The 20,398-nt window shown below is 38.9% G+C and overlaps 1 protein-coding gene across 1 annotated transcript in view; it reads left to right on the forward strand.

The window, feature by feature from the left end:
• The window catches only part of ITGA8 (integrin subunit alpha 8), a 190,721-nt gene that overhangs the window by 40,978 nt on the left and 129,345 nt on the right, over window positions 1-20,398 (forward strand). The window contains exons 5-11 of the mRNA XM_032243982.1: window positions 1,155-1,216; window positions 2,307-2,352; window positions 7,086-7,211; window positions 8,815-8,859; window positions 13,798-13,841; window positions 15,949-16,005; window positions 19,572-19,624. Coding sequence (XP_032099873.1) covers window positions 1,155-1,216; window positions 2,307-2,352; window positions 7,086-7,211; window positions 8,815-8,859; window positions 13,798-13,841; window positions 15,949-16,005; window positions 19,572-19,624 — 433 coding nt within the window. The remainder of the gene's footprint in view (window positions 1-1,154; window positions 1,217-2,306; window positions 2,353-7,085; window positions 7,212-8,814; window positions 8,860-13,797; window positions 13,842-15,948; window positions 16,006-19,571; window positions 19,625-20,398) is intronic.

The raw sequence follows: 20,398 nt of genomic DNA on the forward strand, positions 1-20,398 counted from the left end.
TGAGATTCCCTCTACGACATTCACTACATTTTGGCTATTTTAGGCCTGTGAGAATTTGTAGAAACTCTTTTAAAGTACAAGTTACAAGTAGTAAATTCCTGGTCCTAATGCCCAAGAGACTCTTGATAACAACAGCCTTGAAATCGTCATGTTGGCCTGCCTATAGTTTACAACTGTACCATGAGATACTATGGGACATTGAGTTAGTGAGTCATACAGGAGGGAAAGCAAGATAAGCCACTACTAGAATTTTCTCTTTTGTGAACGCTAGCACTGCAATGTTCAGGTGAGACTGTGACCAGAAACACAATTTCTCGATTTACCTAGCTTATTATAATAGAATTGATTGATTGAGACAGAGTCTCACTCTGTCACCCAGGCTGGAATACAATGGGGCAATCTCAGTTCACTGCAATCTCCGCCTCCCGGGTTCAAGCAATTCCCCTGCCTCAGCCTCCCGAGTAGCTGGGACTACAGGCGCCCACCACCATGCTGGGCTAATTTTTTGTATTTTAGTAGAGACAGGGTTTCACCATGTTGCCCAGGCTGATCGTGAACTCCTGAGCTCAGGCAATCCACCCACCTCAGCTTCCCAAAGTACTGGGATTACAGGTGTCAGCCACCGTGCCCAGTCATAATAGGATAATTTAAAACTAACTTCCTATCAAAGAGCATAAAACAACAGAAATCCTTACTGGTGGCCCAAAAGATGGCATCCACAAAGGTCATCTTGTACTGCTCCTTATTCCTCAAGGTGTACATGTTAGGAATGACAGACCTATCTCCCTTCACTCAGCACAAGGGGGCAAAGGAGAGACACGTTATTGCCTCATGGGAAATTTGGAACATACTCAAAGATAGAGATTTTATTTCTTCAAATGACCATGAGTCATAAAACCAAATATAATAGCCAAAAGGGCTGTTATTCCTGTTGATATCACTAGAGAATCACAATGCTGTTTAGGGTAAGGAAATAGATGGAAATATGTTTAATAAATTACTTGGAATACATTTTTTAAATAAACATAAAACATATACTGATAATTTTTAATTTAGAAGGCTCTAGAGAAAATAATATAATATCCTGAATTGGTTATTAAAAAATATCTTGGGAATGATGGTGTCCTAACGTTTATGTGTTTTGATCATTCTAGGCAATGCTGATCCGGAAGGCCAGGGTTACTGCCAAGCCGGATTTAGTCTGGATTTTTACAAGGTGAATTATTTTGGTCTTGCCACTTCTAATATTTAATCTGATTTTTTTCCCCTCTGCCTCTCACTCCCACACCCCAAAACAACCACCACCACTACCAGCACCAAAGAACCAAAGAATCTTGGGGAACATACCTAGCCCGTTCAGGCAAATTCTTTCTAAAACAATTTTTCTGTTCAATTTTTATATAAGTAATTTATGCACATAGCAGCCTATTGAATAGTAGAGAAGTAGGCATGATAAAAAGTAACAGCCTTTCTTCTTACACTTTGTGACAATAATTTTTGAAATGAAAATCCTGAAAACGCAGTAGAGAAATGTTTCTGAAAGAAATCACAAGACTCTATTCATTGTTTTATCTGCTAACTATAATTGACCAGTTACATTTAATATTAAAATTCATATATCCTTTCACAAAATTAAAAACGGAGATGTTCAGTAAGAATGTAGAGGGGAAAGACTGTGTGGTTTTGAAAATGGTATAGAAAAATTTCATCATCATATAAGCTGTCGACTGTTTTTCATCATACTTTTTATCATTTCTTTTTTGTTTCGTTCTGATGTTTTCCACTGAGAATTAAAGATATGAAAGGTGAGGATGCAAATTGCTGAGAAAATGTTTATATTTGCTAGTCTGGAGTGTTTGCTCTTTCTGCTGAGAAGGGGGTGGTATTCCAGATGTATGGGAAAAAAATAGGCATTACTATGGCCTTGCAATAAATTGGAACAGAATTGTCTTTTTATCACCAAGGCTCAAAAGACTATGTCTGCAAAACGGCACAGCATTAAACATGTTGAGATTTTGTTTATCACAGGCAGTGCCAGAAAACAGAATTTATCTCTCTCAAGGGGGAGCGTTCAACTTACCTAATTGAGTCAAATTAAAATTATTTAATATAACACACTAAATAATTGAAAGCAAAAGAGGAAACAAAATAAACTGTGGGCTTCAGATAGAAGGCTCTTTTAAAAATTGCTTTTTATATGTAACAAATTGTTAGAGCAATGCTTATTAACAATGATTTATCACCCTTTAAACATGCTCAGTGTTTCTTTTCCAAATCTGGTTTCTGTTGCTGTTTCTGTTTTGTAGAATGGAGACCTTATCGTAGGGGGACCGGGGAGTTTCTACTGGCAAGGTATGTTCTGTTGGCAGACAGAAAGGCACATTTGTTGTTACTAACAGAAGAATGGACCCAGAAGTAATGTTAAATGTTTGTTTTCTATTACCTTAATTTTATGTCCTTATTCACAGTTTCTCAAATGAAGCATCATTTCCTTTTTTTTTTTTTTTTTTTTTTTGAGTCTCGCTTTGTCACCAGGCTGGAGTACAGTGGCACAATCTCAGCTCACTGTAACCTCCACCTCCTGGGTTCAAGTGATTCTCCTGTCTCAGTTTCCCAAGTAGCTGGGAGTACAGGCACCATGCCACCACCCCCAGCTAATTTATTTTTAGTAGAGACAAGGTTTCTCCATGTTGGTCAGGCTGGTCTTGAACTCCTGACCTCGTGATCTACCTGCCTCAATCTCCCAATGTGCTGGAATTACAGGCGTGAGCCACCATGCCCAGCCAAATGTTTACTTTTTATTACCTTAATTTTATGTCCTTATTCATAGTTTCTCAAATGAAGTGTCATTTCTTTTTTGCTTTTAATATTATTTTAATTGACAAAGTAGTTGTACTTATTTATGGGATACATGTGATATGTTCATACATGTATATAATGTGTAATGATCAAATCAGGGTAATTAGCATTATCATCACCTCAAACATTGATCATTTATGTCAGGAACATTTTAAATCTCTAGTAGCTATTTGAAAATATACAATAAATTGTGGTTATCTATAGTCACCTTATAGTGCTATAGAATGTGAGAACTTACTCCCCCTACCAGACTGTACTTTTGTATCCGTTGACCGAACTCTGGCTATCCCTGACTCTATTCATCCTTGCCTCAGTAACTACCATTAAGTATGAGATCAACTTTTTTAGCTTCCACGTGTAAGTGAGAGCAGAAGCATCATTTTGATTTGTATTCTCTGTTTGGTATTTTTTGTTTCTGTTTGTGTTTTTGTTTTGAGATGGAGTGCAATGGCGCGATCTTGGCTCACTGCAGCCTCTGCCTCCCAGGTTCAAGCAATTCTCCTGCCTCAGCCTCCTGAATAGCTGGGATTACAGGTGCCTGCCACCATGCCCAGCTAATTTTTGTATTTTTAGTAGAGATGGGTTTTCACCATGTTGGCCAGGCTGGTCTCAAACTCCTGACCTCAGGTGATCCACCTGCCTCAGCCTCCCAAAGTGCTGGGATTACAGGCGTGAGCCACTGCACCCAGCCTGTTACTCTGTAATGTAAATGACATTTTAAAATGCTCTTGCTACTTAACAATTCACTTCTCCATCAAGAATGTGTTGAGGCTCTGCCAAGCTCTGTGCTAGATGCTGGGGATACATTATTGAGTGAAAACAGATGTTGTTCTTACTGTCGTGGAGGTTAATATCTGGAGAATGACAGCAGGCATTAATAGAACACTCACAGGAGTACCCAAGAAACCCCAACAGTGACACACATTCCAAAGCAAAGGCATATGGTGATGGGGCCAAGAGTAGGAGGCTTCTCCAGGATGACTGTGGATAGGTGTGTTTGTCCTCTGACCATTGACTGACAGGGAGCTGGAATACAACCTGTGCTCTGCTTAAAGCGTCATGAACCCAGGTACAGACAGCATCTGCTCATAGGGAATGACGTCCTCTAATTCTTGTCAAGGTGCTGCCTAGGCCAAAGGTAGCCCAAAAGTTAACTAACGTGGAAAGCATGCATCCCTCAACTGAGATCTGCACGTTGCGTAGGAGTTACTTACATGAAGAGAGGAGGGACCCTGTGCAGACGTTCTGTGGGAGGCAGGAGGGCCGTGTAGGTGAGAACGGAGGAAAGGTGACCATCATTAAAAGAGTGAGGGAAGACGTGCCAGGGTGGTATGGAGTGGCCCCATAATTTCACAAAAGAATGGATGATGTGAAATTAACATAATAGATGATGTTAACAGTGTCAATTTCACGTCATCCATTCTCTAAGTTGAAAAAATGTCGGCTACAAATGATTTGCTGAAAATTTTGCCATAGCAATGGCATATAGAAGCATTTGTCTGAGACATGGAAATTTAAAATTTTATTCAGGTTTCAGACTGCAGGCTTGCAGACCATGTTAAGCAGTTTTTATTCTACAAACTAGGGGAAACCACTGGTGGATTTTAAGAGTATAAATATATAGATGTCTCTAGCTAGAATGAGAAGGTGTTGTTTGTCCTGAGTGTAGTGAGAACCTATGAAATAATTTTAAGCATGTAATGCTGCAATCGAATTTATGTTTTGAAAAGATTATTCTGGCTGTGTTACAGAAAGCAAACTAAAAGCCGGCCAAGGTGAAATATCAGCAAAGTAGTTCCAAGGCTGTTACAAGGATATAAACTAATTTTACATTTATAAGGTAAACAAGCTGTGTAAGTTTCAGGTAAACACGTCTGTTTCTTAGCATGATGATGGTACAGACTGCAAAAGAAGAGAAATTTGAGAAATATTTTGGAGGCAAAATAAGCAGCCTAAATGATGGGTTGGCCATATGGTGGTAAGGGAAGAGAGGTGGCAAGGGAATGGTTGTAGGTTGGTGCCACTCACTGAGATGGAGAACACGGAAAGAGGCCAGGTTTGGACCGGGTTGGAGAGGGAAGATGATGAGTTTAGTTTCTGTTTTGTTGGGTATGAAAATATTTGAGATACCTAAAGGGTTTCACCTAAGTATTTAGGGCTTAAGCTCAGAAGACATCTAGAGTGAAATCTAAATTTTCGTCACTTGCATACTGGTTATAACTGAGGCCACTGGTATCAATGGGAGGCCAAGAGAGAGAATACCGAGAATATTTTGTAATTTGGGCTGTAAAGTTCAAGACAGAGTAGAATCTGAGATTAATAGTTGAGGGAGGAAATTTTTTTAATGGAAGAAACTTGAGCATATTTATAAGCCAATGAGAAAGATCCAGGAGAGACAGATTTATGATTTTTTTTTTTTTTTTGAGACAGAGTCTTGCTCTGTCACCCAGGCTGGATATTGGCTCACCGAAACCTGTGCCTCCCGGGTTCAAGCGATTCTCCTGCCTCAGCCTCCTGAGTAGCTGAGATTACAGGCCATGCTCGGCTAATTTTTTTATTTTTAGTAGAGACAGGGTTTTACCATGTTGGTCAGGCTGACCTCATGATCCTCCCAGCTCGGCCTTCCAAAGTGCTGGGATTACAGGCGTGAGCCACTGTGCCTGGCCGATTTATGATGAAATTTTATATGAACTTAATGTTAAGCTCAATTCATGCATATACAATTATAAACATCAATAATTAACATTTTGGTATTTAAAAATTACTTTGCAAACTGGAAAGCTATATATTTTATACAACAGATGGCTACAAAATTAAAATTATATGTATAGGTGGTTTTCTTCCAATTCACGTGGTCAATTTCACATAATCCATTCTTTTCCTTAAACTGAAAAATGTCTGAGACAAATTATTTGCTAAAAATTTGCCACAGCAATGGCATATACAAACATATGATTGAGACATAGGATTTACAATTTTATTCAGGTTTAAGATTATAATGTTGATAGACATAGCTAAGGGAAACAGAAAACGCAGTGTGTATGCGGGATGGAGGAAAGAGGGTATTTAGTTCCAACCCAGAGAAAACTGGCTAATTCTACAGTGTTCAGAAACTCATGTGTAAATACCACTGTCTTAGTATCAGAATAGTCATTTCAGTTCCAGTCACCTGGAAATATTTATGATCTGGTTTCACGGCTTTATTCTTTGCGGACTTCCAACAGAAAGACTGCAGGAATTATGTATGAATTCCCAAAGACTAATTTGGCTTTCAAATTAACGTTACATGTTAGTCTTTTGAAAGCATTTCTTCAGTTTTCTCCCAAAGAACATGACATCACACTTTTGCTTTAGATGTCCATGGTAAACATGGAAATGCATAGAAATTGCAGTAGAAATTGCTGGCTGTCCTTTAGGTACCTGTCTACCCCAATGCAATCTTATTTCAAGACGCCTGAGAGGGACTTTTAAAAGAAATTAGCCAAAGTTCGCATCATATCAATGTTGGTGCTGATGGATTTCTCTTTTGCTGAATTTTGGATCTCATTGGACCTAGCTGCTTCCCATTGTCATAATTTTATGTGCTCTCTATATTTTAGCAAGAAAAGCAGATGTCTCAGAGATTTTATAATTCCTTCATTTAACTTAGCTGATACATTTTATCATCTATTCACAGAATATGTGATTTAGATTTAATACAATAGCTATACTTTGCAAGAGCACAAGAAGTTTTATTAGAATGCCAAAGGAAACATTGGTTGTAATGCCTGATGTCCTACTTGCAAAACTATATGACCTTAGAGAAAGCACTCTAGCTCTTTGGGCCTCAGTTTCTCCACCTAGAGTAAGCTATGTTTGACTAAATGATCTCAAAGCTTGCTTCCAACTGGAATATTCCAGAATAAAAATTACATCACATAAATTTTGCCTGCAAATTTGGCCTCCACTCTTAGATACTTTTATCATTTGGAAGTAGACAGTGTGTGTATGTCGAAAGCAGCAGGAAGACCAATGCAATATTGTAGTTCATCTCTGGTCTTCTGTCAGAATGGAAAGTTCTACCCAGTTGTAACTAACTGTGCCTTGGAGTTCTAGTGGCAGGCAGGAAAATTCATCATCAAAAAAGCAAGCAATTCCACAACAGCTTTCAACGGAATGTGTGTCTGCTCAGGGAGGACCTGCCTCTTGCATTTATTTAGTTAACATATTAACTTGTTTAAACACAGGTCAAGTCATCACTGCCAGTGTTGCAGATATCATTGCAAATTACTCATTCAAGGATATCCTCAGGAAACTGGCAGGAGAAAAGCAGACGGAAGTGGCTCCAGCTTCCTATGATGACAGTTACCTTGGTAAGACGCCTTGCTGAAGACACTTGTGGTTTTTCAAAAGCCAAGCCCAGTAAATGTAGATGCAAATTTTATCCCTGACTTATCCTGTGTTATTTGGCATCTTATACAAATGTTCTCTTATTAGAATGGACTCTTGATTTTCCTTTTCTTTTTAATACTGTTATTTTTCCAGCCATGATGTGTAATACATAATTTGTGCAGCTATTTTGTTGGCTCCGTAGCAGCCTTTTCCACATGAAGCACCTCATCAGTAGTAGACACTATGTATTAGCAGGGCTGCTACCAGGGACAGCATGATAGCAACCTTCTCCAGTTTACAGAGCAACACAAGAGAAGTTCCACTGGCTAGAATATTCTCCAACTGTATTATGTGCAAACCACATAATGTCACTTCACCACTACTGTTTCCCACCTTTGGTAGCCTGGTGGCCTTTTGATTGCTTGATGAATTTGAAAAAGAAATGTAGCTATGTTTTGTCAATGTAGCCAGCACCTCACTTTAGAGCTAAATGAAATTGTGGAAAACCATCAGGAAGGAGGTCTTGCTGGTGACCAGAAATAACCAAGCCTGGGCTCAAAGGAAATCTTTCAGAGTATTCTGTCTGATTATTTTGAATCAGCAGCTCTTAAAATGCAACAGCCACCATTTACACTTAAGGTGGATTATGAAGCATCCATGCTTTTAAAATTGACCTCAGAATCTCTCCTTTTATTTATTTTTTTTTTGCTATGCTCCTACTTAAGATAATAGGTGATCTATTATACATTCAAGATTTAGTATAAAAGTGTTTAATTTGGTGTGATTTTTTCCATCATAGAATCTTTTTTATTTTATAATATGTGTAGAGATTTCTAAATAAAGCAGTACCATGATAGCCCTTTTACCTTTCTCTAGATATAACTAATTTGGTGACATCAAGTGTGATTAGTGTGTTTCTTTTTATATATATGTACTTTAAGTTCTGGGGTACATGTGCAGAACATGCAGATTTGTTACATAGGTATACACATACCAGAGTGGTCTTCTGTATCCATCACCCCGTCATCTACATTAGGTATTTTTCCTAATGCTGTCCCTCCTATCCCCCCATCCCCTGCTATCCTTCCCCTAGCTGCCCCCTGACCCCCTGACAGGCCCCGGTGTGTGATGTTCCCCTCCCTGTGTCCATGTGTTCTCATTGTTCACACCCACTTATGAGTCAAAACATGCAGTGTTTGGTTTTCTGTTCTTGTGTCAGTTTGCTGAGAATGATGGTTTCCAGCTTCATCCATGTCCCTGCAAAGGACATGAACTCATCCTTTTTTAATGGCTGTATATATTCCATGGTGTATATGTGCCCTATTTTCTTTATCCAGTCTATCATTGATGGGCATTTGGTTTGGTTCCAAGTCTTTGCTATTTTGAACAGTGCCGCAATAAACATGTGTGTGCATGTGTCTTTATAACGGAATGGTTTATAATCTTTTGGGTATATGCCCAGTAATGGAATTGCTGGGTCAAATGGTATTTCTAGTTCTAGATCCTTGAGGAATTGCCACATTGTCTTCCACAATGGATGAACTAATTTACACTCCACAAACTTGTTTCTTTTCTTTAAAACAGGATATTCAGTTGCTGCTGGGGAGTTTACTGGGGATTCTCAGCAAGGTGAGAGACATTGTTGAGTTTAAATCACTTACAAAGCATGGGGAAATGGTAAAATGACATAAAAAGTTTTTTCTATCAATGTGATTTTGTTTGCTATACAAAGGGTATGTTAATGGAATCCCAGAGTGTACATAATATTTTGTAGAAAAAATACTTTGGTACAGCGTTTTAGGTCTCAAATAATTTCATAAGAATAAATATCAACTTTATAAAATCTAGGTAAGCAGCCAAATATTAGGGCCATAGTCCCATGTTATGAATGAAAAATACAGATGATTAAATGCTGTGCTGTTAGTGACAGATCAAATTTGTGAAATTAAGATCCCTTTTTAACTTTCATTTCTAGTACCTCTCATATCAGACACATCCAAAATTACTCTCCCCAACCAACTCCAATCCAACATCCCTGCCTTATTAAGTTTTCCTCTGTGAACATACCCAAACCCCAAATAACAGAACAAATGAACCCCTATCTCCTATATACCCCATATGTCCTGTCTTCTCTACTTTGCTGTGACTGTCTTCTACTGGGGCTGATCAACATGAAATAATGAACACAGAATATCTAATTAAATTATGATAAGTGCTAGGATAAAGTTCTAAAGATAGAGTAAGGACAGCTTTGTTGTTGAGAAAACATTTGAACGGAGCCTGGGATGATGGGGGGAAGGGGTGGACAGACATAGCGGCAGGGGCCAACTTTTATATTCTAAAGTCTGTGGAAAATGGGGGTGTTCAAGGACCTCAGTCTGACTGCCAGACTTTGATAGTGAAAGGAAATTGGCTTCAAGAAAGGTCTGGGTTCAGATCATGTCTGGTTTTATGGGTCGTGGAAATGATTCTGGGATATATTCAACATGCAGGGGAGAAGACATGAAAGGTTTAAGCTGAGGAGTAAATACGATGCTATTAGGCTCATATTTTAAAAGAAAAAAAGAGAACAAATCACACTGGCTGCCTCATGTAGATTTGGTTGAGATGAGAGTAAGGAAGAATGATATCATATGTATTACTTTTCATGTCCCCCTCCTTGAAGGCAAGATCTATGTATTGTTATGTATTGTTCTTATTTATCTTCCTTACAAAGACTAGACCATATGTTGCTCATAATAGGCTCATGTGGGAAACAGCCTGACAGAAATAAGTTGAATCGTTGGAATCAAGATCCACATAGGTTCAAGTTCTGACCGTACAGACTTTCTATTCCTGAGGCTATGATAACCTCCCTGATTCTTATTTGCTTATCTTTAAATGACACTAATGTTAACTAACTCAAAATAATGTTCTGAAGATTGCATGAGCTAATGCATGAAAAATACCTAGATGCAAGGCAATAAATGGGAGCTTTTACTTAACTGGTAATATTTATTGAAGGAGGCAATCATTAACTAGTATTTACCATTTTCCATCTTGTTTCATATGAACATTGACTGCATTTCACTAATTCAAGTGGTTTCATTCACAAATAATTAGGAGTAAATGAAATATGATCACCTCTAGAAATCATCACAGATCTTTTCATAGTTTCATGTTGACAAGATATGCAAAGCAGAACATCATAAAGAAAGTTTTACAGTTCAGGTTGAAGATAATTGGGTGTTTTTTCTTTTGAATAATATTTTTCTTTTAGGTACAAACTAATTCATAAAGAACTTGTCCTTTCATTATGTTTTTTTTCAAGGTATTAAAAAGCATTTTGTATGTTGTAACGCTTAAGAGGCTGGACTCTGGAGCCAGACCTCTTGGGTTTAAACCCTGACTCCACTACTTACTATCTCTGTAACCTTGGACAAGTTACCTAGCATCTTAGTGCCTCCAATTTTTTCCATTCCTAAAATAAGGATGATGTTGCTAATACCACTGTCTACGTCACAGGGTTCTTGGGAGAATTAAATGGCTTAACTGTATCCATAAAACAGGGCAATGCCTGCTCTCTAAAAAGTGCTGTTGGCCGTAATAAGAACTACTGAATTAGGAAGCAGGAAAGATAGTACTGAATAAGTAGTACCTTAAAAAACGGCCAAATCTTAAAATCACTAAAAATGTAACAAAGGAAACTGTAAAACATGCCAAATTATTATTTTTTTAAATATGGCATTAGGAGTATGTTAGACTGGGTGTGGTGGCTCACGCCTATAATCCCAGCACTTTGTGAGGCCAAGGTGGGAGAACTGCTTGAGCTCAGGAGTTCTATACCGGCCTGGGCAACACAGTGAGACCTCCTCTCAAAAATACAAAACTTAGCTGGGCATAGTGGCATGCACCTGTAGTCCCAGCTACTTTCTTTGGAGTCAAGCTTAGGAAGCTGAGGCAGGAGGATCACTTGACCCTGGGAGGTCAAGGTGGAAGTGAATCATTGCACCACTGCACTCCAGCATTGGGTGAGAGACTAAGATCCCATCTCAAAACAAACAAACAAACAAACAAAAGAGTCTTGTTGGAAAGCTCTCCAGAATAGCGTTCAGCTTTGACCCAAGAAAGTAAATAATGATGCATAAGAGTACACTATAGGGAAGAACACAGTGGTGATTTTCCATCAGATCTCAGAAATACCTGAAAACCAGATTTGCGTTTTAAGTGTTTTGAGGATAAAAGCACTATCAAGGAACTTCACAATCAACTCACGAGACCACTACGAGCCTAGGACTGTGCATGTTCACGATTTACTTAATTAGACAACGGGGAATTCAAATTATATTTAAACAAAACAAAACAAAACAGTGACCACTTCAATGTCCTCTAGATGGTGGGTTCTTAATATGGATCCTCACATTGCTGGGTGGTACCCGGATGGGCTTCACTGGATTAGAACCCCTAAAAATTACATGTAAGATCCTGACAAGAGGATCCATAGCTTTCTTCCAATTTTCGTACATGTTTGCGACTCAGAAAAGGTTAAAGGCCTTTGTTATCACTTTAGAGTGAGATGTAGTGAGCTAAAACCCAAGAAAGTAAACTGTCCCTAACCAATTCCGGGAACGTAATTTGATGTGTTGGAAAGAATGGTGGCTTTCCTGTCAATTCTCGACCTGTACTACTCACCAATTATGAGTTCAACCATGATAGAACCTTTCTAAGCTTCAAATGAAGGAAATATTTTTGCTTCTCACTAGTCAGTGTGCTACTCAAATCACATGTTGTCAAGTCAAGGATTTAAAACTTTCCTGATTATATTCAATATTAAAAACCGTCTGGCCATGTGCCATGGCTCACGCCTTTAATTCCAACACTTTGGGAGGCCGAGGCAGGTGGATCACTTGAGCCCAAGAGTTTGAGACCAGCCTGGGCAACATAGTGAAATCCCATCTCTACAAAATTTGCAAAAATTAGCCAAGCATGGTGGCATGCACCTGTGGTCCTAGCTACTCAGGAAGCTGGGGTGGGAGGATGGCTTGAGCCCAGGAGGTTGAGGCTGCAGTGAGCCATGATTATTGTACGACTACACTCCAGCACACTCTAGGCTGGGTGACAGAGTGAGACCCTGTTTTAAAAAAAAAAAAAAAAAAAAAAACCAAAATTTTACCTAGAGTTTTTTAAAGGGAAAGTCTCCTATTTTTCCTTCCAACTGAATATTTTTGTAGTTGAGTGACAGCTCAGACTTGCCTTGGACCCCAAGCAATTAAGCTGTCCTGATCATTTATTTAAAAATTATGAGCATCTTTACTCAATATTACATTTAATAACTCCTTAGTGTTGTGGTCATATGAGATTTCAGTCTCCACAGTTACTAGGTGGGATGACTGATATTTTAAAAACAAAATTCCTGATGTTTGTGGGAAGGGAGAAGTCATGGTTGCCATGTTCTCAAATGGCCCAATCCTCTAGGATCTGTCCTCACCAACTGGCCTGACCCTGGAATCAGTCCACCTTATTATATCTGATCGTAGTTTGTTTTTCGTGCCAAGAGAACTTAATTTATACCAAATAAAGATTACTGAAAACTAGACAGGGTACTACCAGTTCCGTCAACCTTCCTGGCAGTCTATCCAGATGACTTCATTTTTTGAACGCTGTGTTATGATTTAGGAGCATGCTTCCCCGCGGTCCTACTACTGTAGATGAATCATCCACATTCCTGTCCAACACTCCCCTCTCTGCTTTGCACCTGATTCCATTCCCTCCCTTGACTCTAAGTTCTGGAACCAGAACTGTAATTTTTATACTAGTACTAAAGATGTCACCACAGTAAAAGCTGGAAGAATCAGAGCAAGAGGTCTAACTTATAAATCACCTGCAGACCTAAGAAGCCAGGCTCAGGATCTAGAGACAGAGGTGCAGAGAGACTCTTAATGAAGACATAAATCTCAAAGTACGACAACATATGACTTCTGGATTTCTGTTTTCTATTATCTGGAGAAGAAACAAAAGCTAATGGAACAGTAAATACAAAGCCCTGACTTCAAACTTCCAAGCCTCTACATCAGCAATCCGCAACCTTTCTGGTACCAGGGACCAGTTTCATGGAAGACAATTTTTCCACAGACGGTGGGGCGGGTCAACCTGAAGGATGGTTTTGGGATGAAACTGTTTCACCTCAGGTCATCAAGCATTAGTTCGATTCTCATGAGGGGCATGCAACCTAGATCCCTTGCATGAACAGTTCACAATAGGGTTCAAGCTCTTATTCGAATCTAATGCCTCCACTGATCTGACAGGAAGCGGAGCTCAGGCTGTAACAAGAGCGATGGGGAGTGGCTGTAAATACAGATGAAGCTTTGTTCTGGCTCATCTGTGGCTCACCTCCTACTGTGTGCGCAGCCGGGCTCCTAACAGGCCACAGACAGATACTGGTACTGGTTGGTGGCCTGGGACTTGGGGACCCCTGCTCTATATGATAGCCAGTCATTTTAAAAGCACTGTCTTTACTACTTATTTATTATATGATTATATGATTACATGTATGTAATGTCCCTTCTAAATGACTATTTTCATCCCCAGAATTGGTTGCTGGAGTTCCAAGAGGAGCACAGAATTTTGGATGTGTGAGTACTGAGAATACCTTATAGGAATAAGATATTTTCTTGTACAGATGCTCCTTGATGGAATTACATCCTAATAAACCCATCTAAATGGAAAGTACTGTAAGTTAAAAACACATTTAATACACCTACCCACCACACATCATAGCTTACCTAACCTACCTTAAACATGCTCAGACCACTTACATTAGTCCACAGTTGGATGAAAACATCTGACACAAAGCCTACCATATAACAAAGTATTGATATCTCAAGTAGAGTATCATACCACATATTGCTAGTCTGGGAAAAGATCAAAACTCAAAATTCAAAGTATGATTATTACAGAATGTCTATCACTTTTGAACCATTGTCAGTTGAACCATCATAATTTAATGACCATCTGTATACTCAAAGAAATGTTTAGTTTTATGCGACTTTTGGGTCTTTTAAAACACATTGACACAGGGAGGGGATCATTACACACTGGGGCCTGTCGGGATGGAGGTGGGTAGGGGAGGGATAGCAGGGGGTTGGGGGATTGGGGAGGGAAAGCATTAGGAGAAATACCTAATGTTGATGACAGGGGGATGGATGCAGCAAACCACCATGGCACGTGTACACCTATGTAACAAACCTGCATGATCTGCACATGTACTCCAGAACTTAAAATATAATTAAAAAAAAAAAACCTGGAGATTTTTAAGGAGTTCCTCCTCATAATTCATGTTGCTTGCTTATGAAAAAGGAAGGAAAACAAGTCAGATTAGATTTGTTCTAATCCATGTGCAGAACCAACTATGTAATTGATGAGACTTACTGCAAAATGAAACACATGTCCCTTATTCAAAAATTGTTAAAAATTTCAGAACAGCAACAGCAGTGCATTAAACCAAGGGTGGGACCGACCTAAGCACAGGGCCTTGTGTGATTGTGCAAGTCACAACCCACAAAGCTCATCCTGCCTAGGGGCATAATCTCGGAATAATGGTGGATAATGCCATGGTTATGATGAATACCTTAATACATCTCATACAGTAGAAATAAAAGCAATTGTTATTTCCAATATTTTAAGTAATTAAATTATTTAACCTTAAATTTAATTAATTGTGAATTTATTACCTGTTAGTTTCCTAAGACTGCTCACAAACTGGATGGCTTTAAACCACATAAATTCATTCACTCACAGTTCTGGAGGTCAGAAGTCTGACATCAAGTTGTGGGCAGAACCACGTTCTCACCAGAGCATCTGTGATAGGAGGCTTCTATCATACATGGCCCCTTCCAGCCTCTGACGATCCCTCGCATTGCTTGGCTTGTGGCAACATCCCACCAGTCTCTGCCTCCATCCCTGTGTGCCACATGTATCTTCTCCTCCTTTTATAAGGACATGGGTTGTCCTTATAAAATGATGACATCAGTTGTCCTGATAAAAATGATGGCACCAGTCATCAAATTTAGAGCCTACCGGATGATTTCATCTTGAGATCCTTAACTAATTTCATCGGCAAATATCTTATTTCCAAATAAAGTGACATTCTGATGTTCTGGGTAGACCTGAATTTTGGGGCAATATTGTTCAAACCCATTACAATGAAATTAGGAAAAGCAACTAAATAGATCTTACGAAAGAAAAGCATATTTGAAATAAAGTTCATCATTTACAAAAGTATCTAGCAAGCATCATGGTTGGCTAAGTAGAATTAAAAGGAATATTTTTGCCATGTGGATAGCATGACAAAATTTTAAAATCTAACTTTTCTTGCAAAGAACCGCAATTATCCATTTATAATAGCATAAGAACAGAAATGGATTTAGCCAAAAATCCTCATTAAACCAACTATCAAGTTAATTGCCCTCAATATTCTTGAATTCAACTTTTATTTCTCCAGTTCAGATTAATAAGCACATATTTTGTCTGAAAGCATCCCAGACTTAACCACAAACAGGAAGTTCATTTAGCTTTTTTTTTTAAAATAAGATCATTCGCTGGGCTTCCATTTTTGTTTTATATTTAGCTAACCATTTATCACACTTTACAAAAAAATTTAAATGATTCAAGTTGTAATTTTTAAAAATGGCTCCAATTCTACATCAAATGGTGTAACCTGTTTAATTTCTATGATTTCAGGTTTCAATCATTAACTCTACAGATATGACCTTTATTCAGAATTTCACTGGCGAACAGGTAGAAACGTTTTTTTAATTTATTTATTTAACTTTAGGTGCATACTAAATGTTTCCAGATTTTTTAATGAATGCCAGTTAGAATGGCGATCATTAAAAAATATGGACACATTTTAATAACAAAGAAGTAAAATCACTCTGGGTTATTAGTAGACTATAATATTTATATCAGTTATTTATCCATTCAACAAATATTTAATGAGCAGCTACTATGTACTGGAAACTATCCTAGGCACTAGGTATGCAAGCATGCATCAGGCAGATCCTACCTAGCTCTCAGGCAGCAGTGAGGTGGCAGGGGAGGGAGGGGAAGGGGCAGTTTATTAACAAGCAAATAAATGTTCATGATAATTTCAGATTGTGAACCATGATTCAAAGAAAATAAAACTGAGGGATATAAGCTGGGAGGGAGGTGTCAAAAAAGCCCTTAGATGGGGTGATCAGGGAGGCCTCTGAGGTGGCAGTGTCTGGGCTGAGGTGTGAACGACAAGACAGAGCCAACGATGCCATCTCATCCAGAGCCTTCCAGGCAAGGGAAGGCTAATACGAACGCTTTCAAACAAGAACCAGCGGGATATGTGTGAAGAGCAGAGCAAAGGTCATCGTCTCTGTAAGCAAGAGAGACGTGGGAGCTGAGGACAGGGGAGGGACGGGGGCTACTCAAGGGAGACTGGTTGGGAAGATGGGCTGTGTTTGGGACTAGGGATTTTTTTCTAAGAACAATGGGAAGTATTTTTGTATTAAATTAATCTTTCAATAGTCTATAAATGCCTGAAGGTGTTGATGTAAGACATGGGAAGAAGGTCACTGTAAACAGGGCCTGGACTTCTGCAGGTGACAGATCAGACTTCCGGGTCCCATCGCACGGCTCATGAATCGTGTGAGACCATAGGAAAATCACCTGACCTCTTTGAGCTTCTTTGCAAAATAAGAATAAAATGTTTCTCTTCCAAGCTCCCTTTAAGATGAAATAAATCAAGGATTGTAGATTACTTAGAAGATTTCCTGGCATATAACAACTCCACAAGAAATGTTAATTCCTTTCCATCCCATTTCCTGTCTCCTTCCTTTTGATTAAATGAAAGCTACTAAATTCCCATGTGCCACTAAATCTTCTATAATTTGAGATGCATGCAAATACGTGTACTATTGCATATCTAGTTCAGTAATATAGATATTCAGGTCTCCATGTTTGAATGCAGGCCAAATCTAAAAATGTGTTTGTAACTTACATGTGATATTTACAAACAGAACTACCCACTAAATATGTACAAAACTGTGAAAGTAATAAATTTAAAATTAACCATGTTAATTTGAAGAGTAGAGAAAATCAATTGTCTGGAGAGACAAAATCATTTCACAACTGACTTCCCTTAGATGGACGTACCAATTCAGTATTTAAAGAAATGTGGCTCATACCTGTAATCCCAGCAGCTTGGAAGGCCAAGGCAGGAGGATCGCTTGAGGGCCAGGAGTTCATGACCAGCCTGGGCAACATAGTGAGACCGCTGTGTCTGTTAAAAGAAAAAAAAAAAGAAAGAAAGAAAGAAAAGAAATCAGCAGGTTTTAAAATAAACACAAAATGATTTTGACATCTTTTTGCTATAATTTGGGGTTTCAGTCTATCACTCTGAAATTTTCAACAAAGCATTTTACATCTGATATTCTTTTGGAAGATTTGGAGAAGACTTAAATTGAACAGATATTGAACAACTATTTCAAACAACTGTTTCTAAGTGGTGGTCATTACTAAGTGAATGAGAATCTAGCAATGCTTCTCCTTTGCCCAGATCTGTAAATGCACTCTTTTATTACTAGAAACTTTTGAAACATTGCTACATTTAGCCTTTCTATAACTTCTTGCCCTCAATACCACCTAGTTCTGTAATCCTGAACCTCACAAGCTAATACATAAATGATGACATTCCTCTGAGTGAAGGCTACACAACACCACAGCAAGAAAAATAATTTCACTGTGTATGTTTGGAACAGAGAAAAGAGGTATGAGAATTGACTTGTTCCATGCCACTTGTTCACTCATATATTTATTTTCTCTGCAAAGAGCATTTGGCACCTGGCATCTGCTTTGACCCAGACACCGCTCAGGAAGTTCAAATAGAACAGTAAACAACACAGACCAAAGCCTCTGCACCCCGGGGAACATGCTTTCTAAGGGATTATATGTTCATTACGTGAGGACATGACGGAAAGCTACGTCATCTAAAACACTGCCTGGCACACTATGGAAGCAAAATTGGCAAGCTGGAACTATGGGTCAAATCTGATGAGAGTATAAATCCTGAAAAGATTATAAATCCAAAAACATAGGTTTTAAAAAAAAAACTTCAGAGATAATATGCGGAGAGGCCAGGCACGGTGGCTCACACCTGTAATCCCAGCACTTTGGGAGGCCAAGCGGGTGGATCACCTGAGGTCAGGCATCACCTGAGCTGGACATGGTGGTGGGTACCTGTAATCCCAGCTACTCGGGAGGCCGAGGCAGGAGAATCGCCTAAACCCAGGAGGTGGAGGTTGCAGTGAGCCAAGATTGCACCACTGCACTCCAGCCTGGGCAACAAGAGTGAAACTCCATCTCAAAAAAAAATAAAAATAAAAATGAAATGTGGGGAGACTGTGGTACACTACGTACACTCATGGAAAAGATTTAGGAGCTTTTGTTGACTATGAGCACAATACAAATTGATACTGAGACGTGGGTGTCCCCAACATGAAAACTTTTTATGCTTTCTCCAAAGCAGGAAACGCAAATCCTACCTAACTCTTATCATCAGCGCACTCGCAAGTGTCATCGGTGTTTTGGTATCACACATCATCTCTCTAAGACAGAGAAGTTGGATGGTGAACCAAGTGAAAATATTTTCTTTTCTTTGAGACAGGACCCTTCTCTGTCACCCAGGCTGCAGTGTAGTTGTGTAATCTCAGGTCACTGCAGCCATGACCTCCCCCAGCTCAGGCAATCCTCCCAGTTCAGCCTCCCAAGTAGCTGGGACTACACGTGCCACCACGCCTTGCTAACTGTGTTTTATTTTTTGTAGAGATGTGGTCTCACCATGTTGCCCAGGTTAGTCTTGAACTCCTGGACTCAAGTGACCCTCCTGCCTGGGCCTCCTAGAGTGCTGGGATTACCAACATGAGTCACCACACCTTGCCTGAAAATATTTTCATGCAACATCATATGGAAGTGGAATTAGATTCCTTCTGTGAGATTCAAGATTGCAAAACTTGGTGGGATTAAGTGCTAGAAGTCATGGAAGGGCCATATTTAGCAGTGAACATTCTGATAGCTGTGTCGACAAATTAAATGGGCTGATTGTTGAATAACCCCAGAGGATGTCCAAGCAGATGTCAAAGTTATTATGGGGAAAATTATTCACTGGGTCAGAGGTTAGACTAAATGACTCAAGGACCCTGGCCATGTCCAAGAGTCTATGAATTTAAAAGCAAAAAATGCACCGCAATGAGATGAATCTTTCAGGGGTAATGGAAACATGACTACAAAAATGACTTTTTGGACATAAAATGTCATCTCCCGGTTTTCCTTTGCAGATGGCATCTTATTTTGGATATACTGTGGTCATATCAGATGTAAACAGCGATGGGTAAGTTTCTAGACCTCCCTCATATATAATACGCTGTATTCATCCATAAAGATGTTGTGTTTTCCCTTCACAAAATACATCCTTCCTTACTGCTTCAACAAGATAGAGGCTCTCTTGTTCTCAACTTTTTTTGGTTTACGACAAGAGGATGCATCTATTAAATAATTCTCTTTCATCCGATTTTGTCTTTACTGAGATTTTCCACATCTGCTGCTTCTAGAAGAGGACTATTTTATTTTGTTTTAATTTTACAAAGTCTTCAGCCATTCAAAATCCATAGCCATTGAGGACATTCATCTATCTCTCCTCACTCTTAGAATGTTCCCCAGCATGTGATACATTCACAAAGCGTTTGCACATAAATGGATCTTTTTTGACATTGCTTTAAAAATGTATTATACTATTAACACTCATGGAAAAGATGAAATTATAATGTTATTTTTCAGATTACAGTAGTAAAATTACAGTTGAACGTGGACCAAACAGCATGGTAAATTTTGGTTGTGTTTAAGTCATTATTTCAAAAATAAATTATGATTAAACACCCCTTTGATTCACTAAAAGCACGTGACACGTAAATTAATGAATCATTAAATAAAAAACCATTAGAATGAGATATATTGATTATCCACCCCAAATATTACTGGGTCACCCACCATGTGCCAGGCTTTGTTCTTGGTGCCCAGAATACACAGGCAAATAAGACAGATGGGGTTTCTCAGGGAGCTCACATTTTCACAGAAAGCAAATATCTGAAGAATCCTTACTATGTTC

Source organism: Sapajus apella, unplaced genomic scaffold, assembly GCF_009761245.1.
Source record: "Sapajus apella isolate SASKATOON/1434 unplaced genomic scaffold, GSC_monkey_1.0 scaffold53, whole genome shotgun sequence".
In the NCBI taxonomy this organism is placed as follows: domain Eukaryota; kingdom Metazoa; phylum Chordata; class Mammalia; order Primates; family Cebidae; genus Sapajus; species Sapajus apella.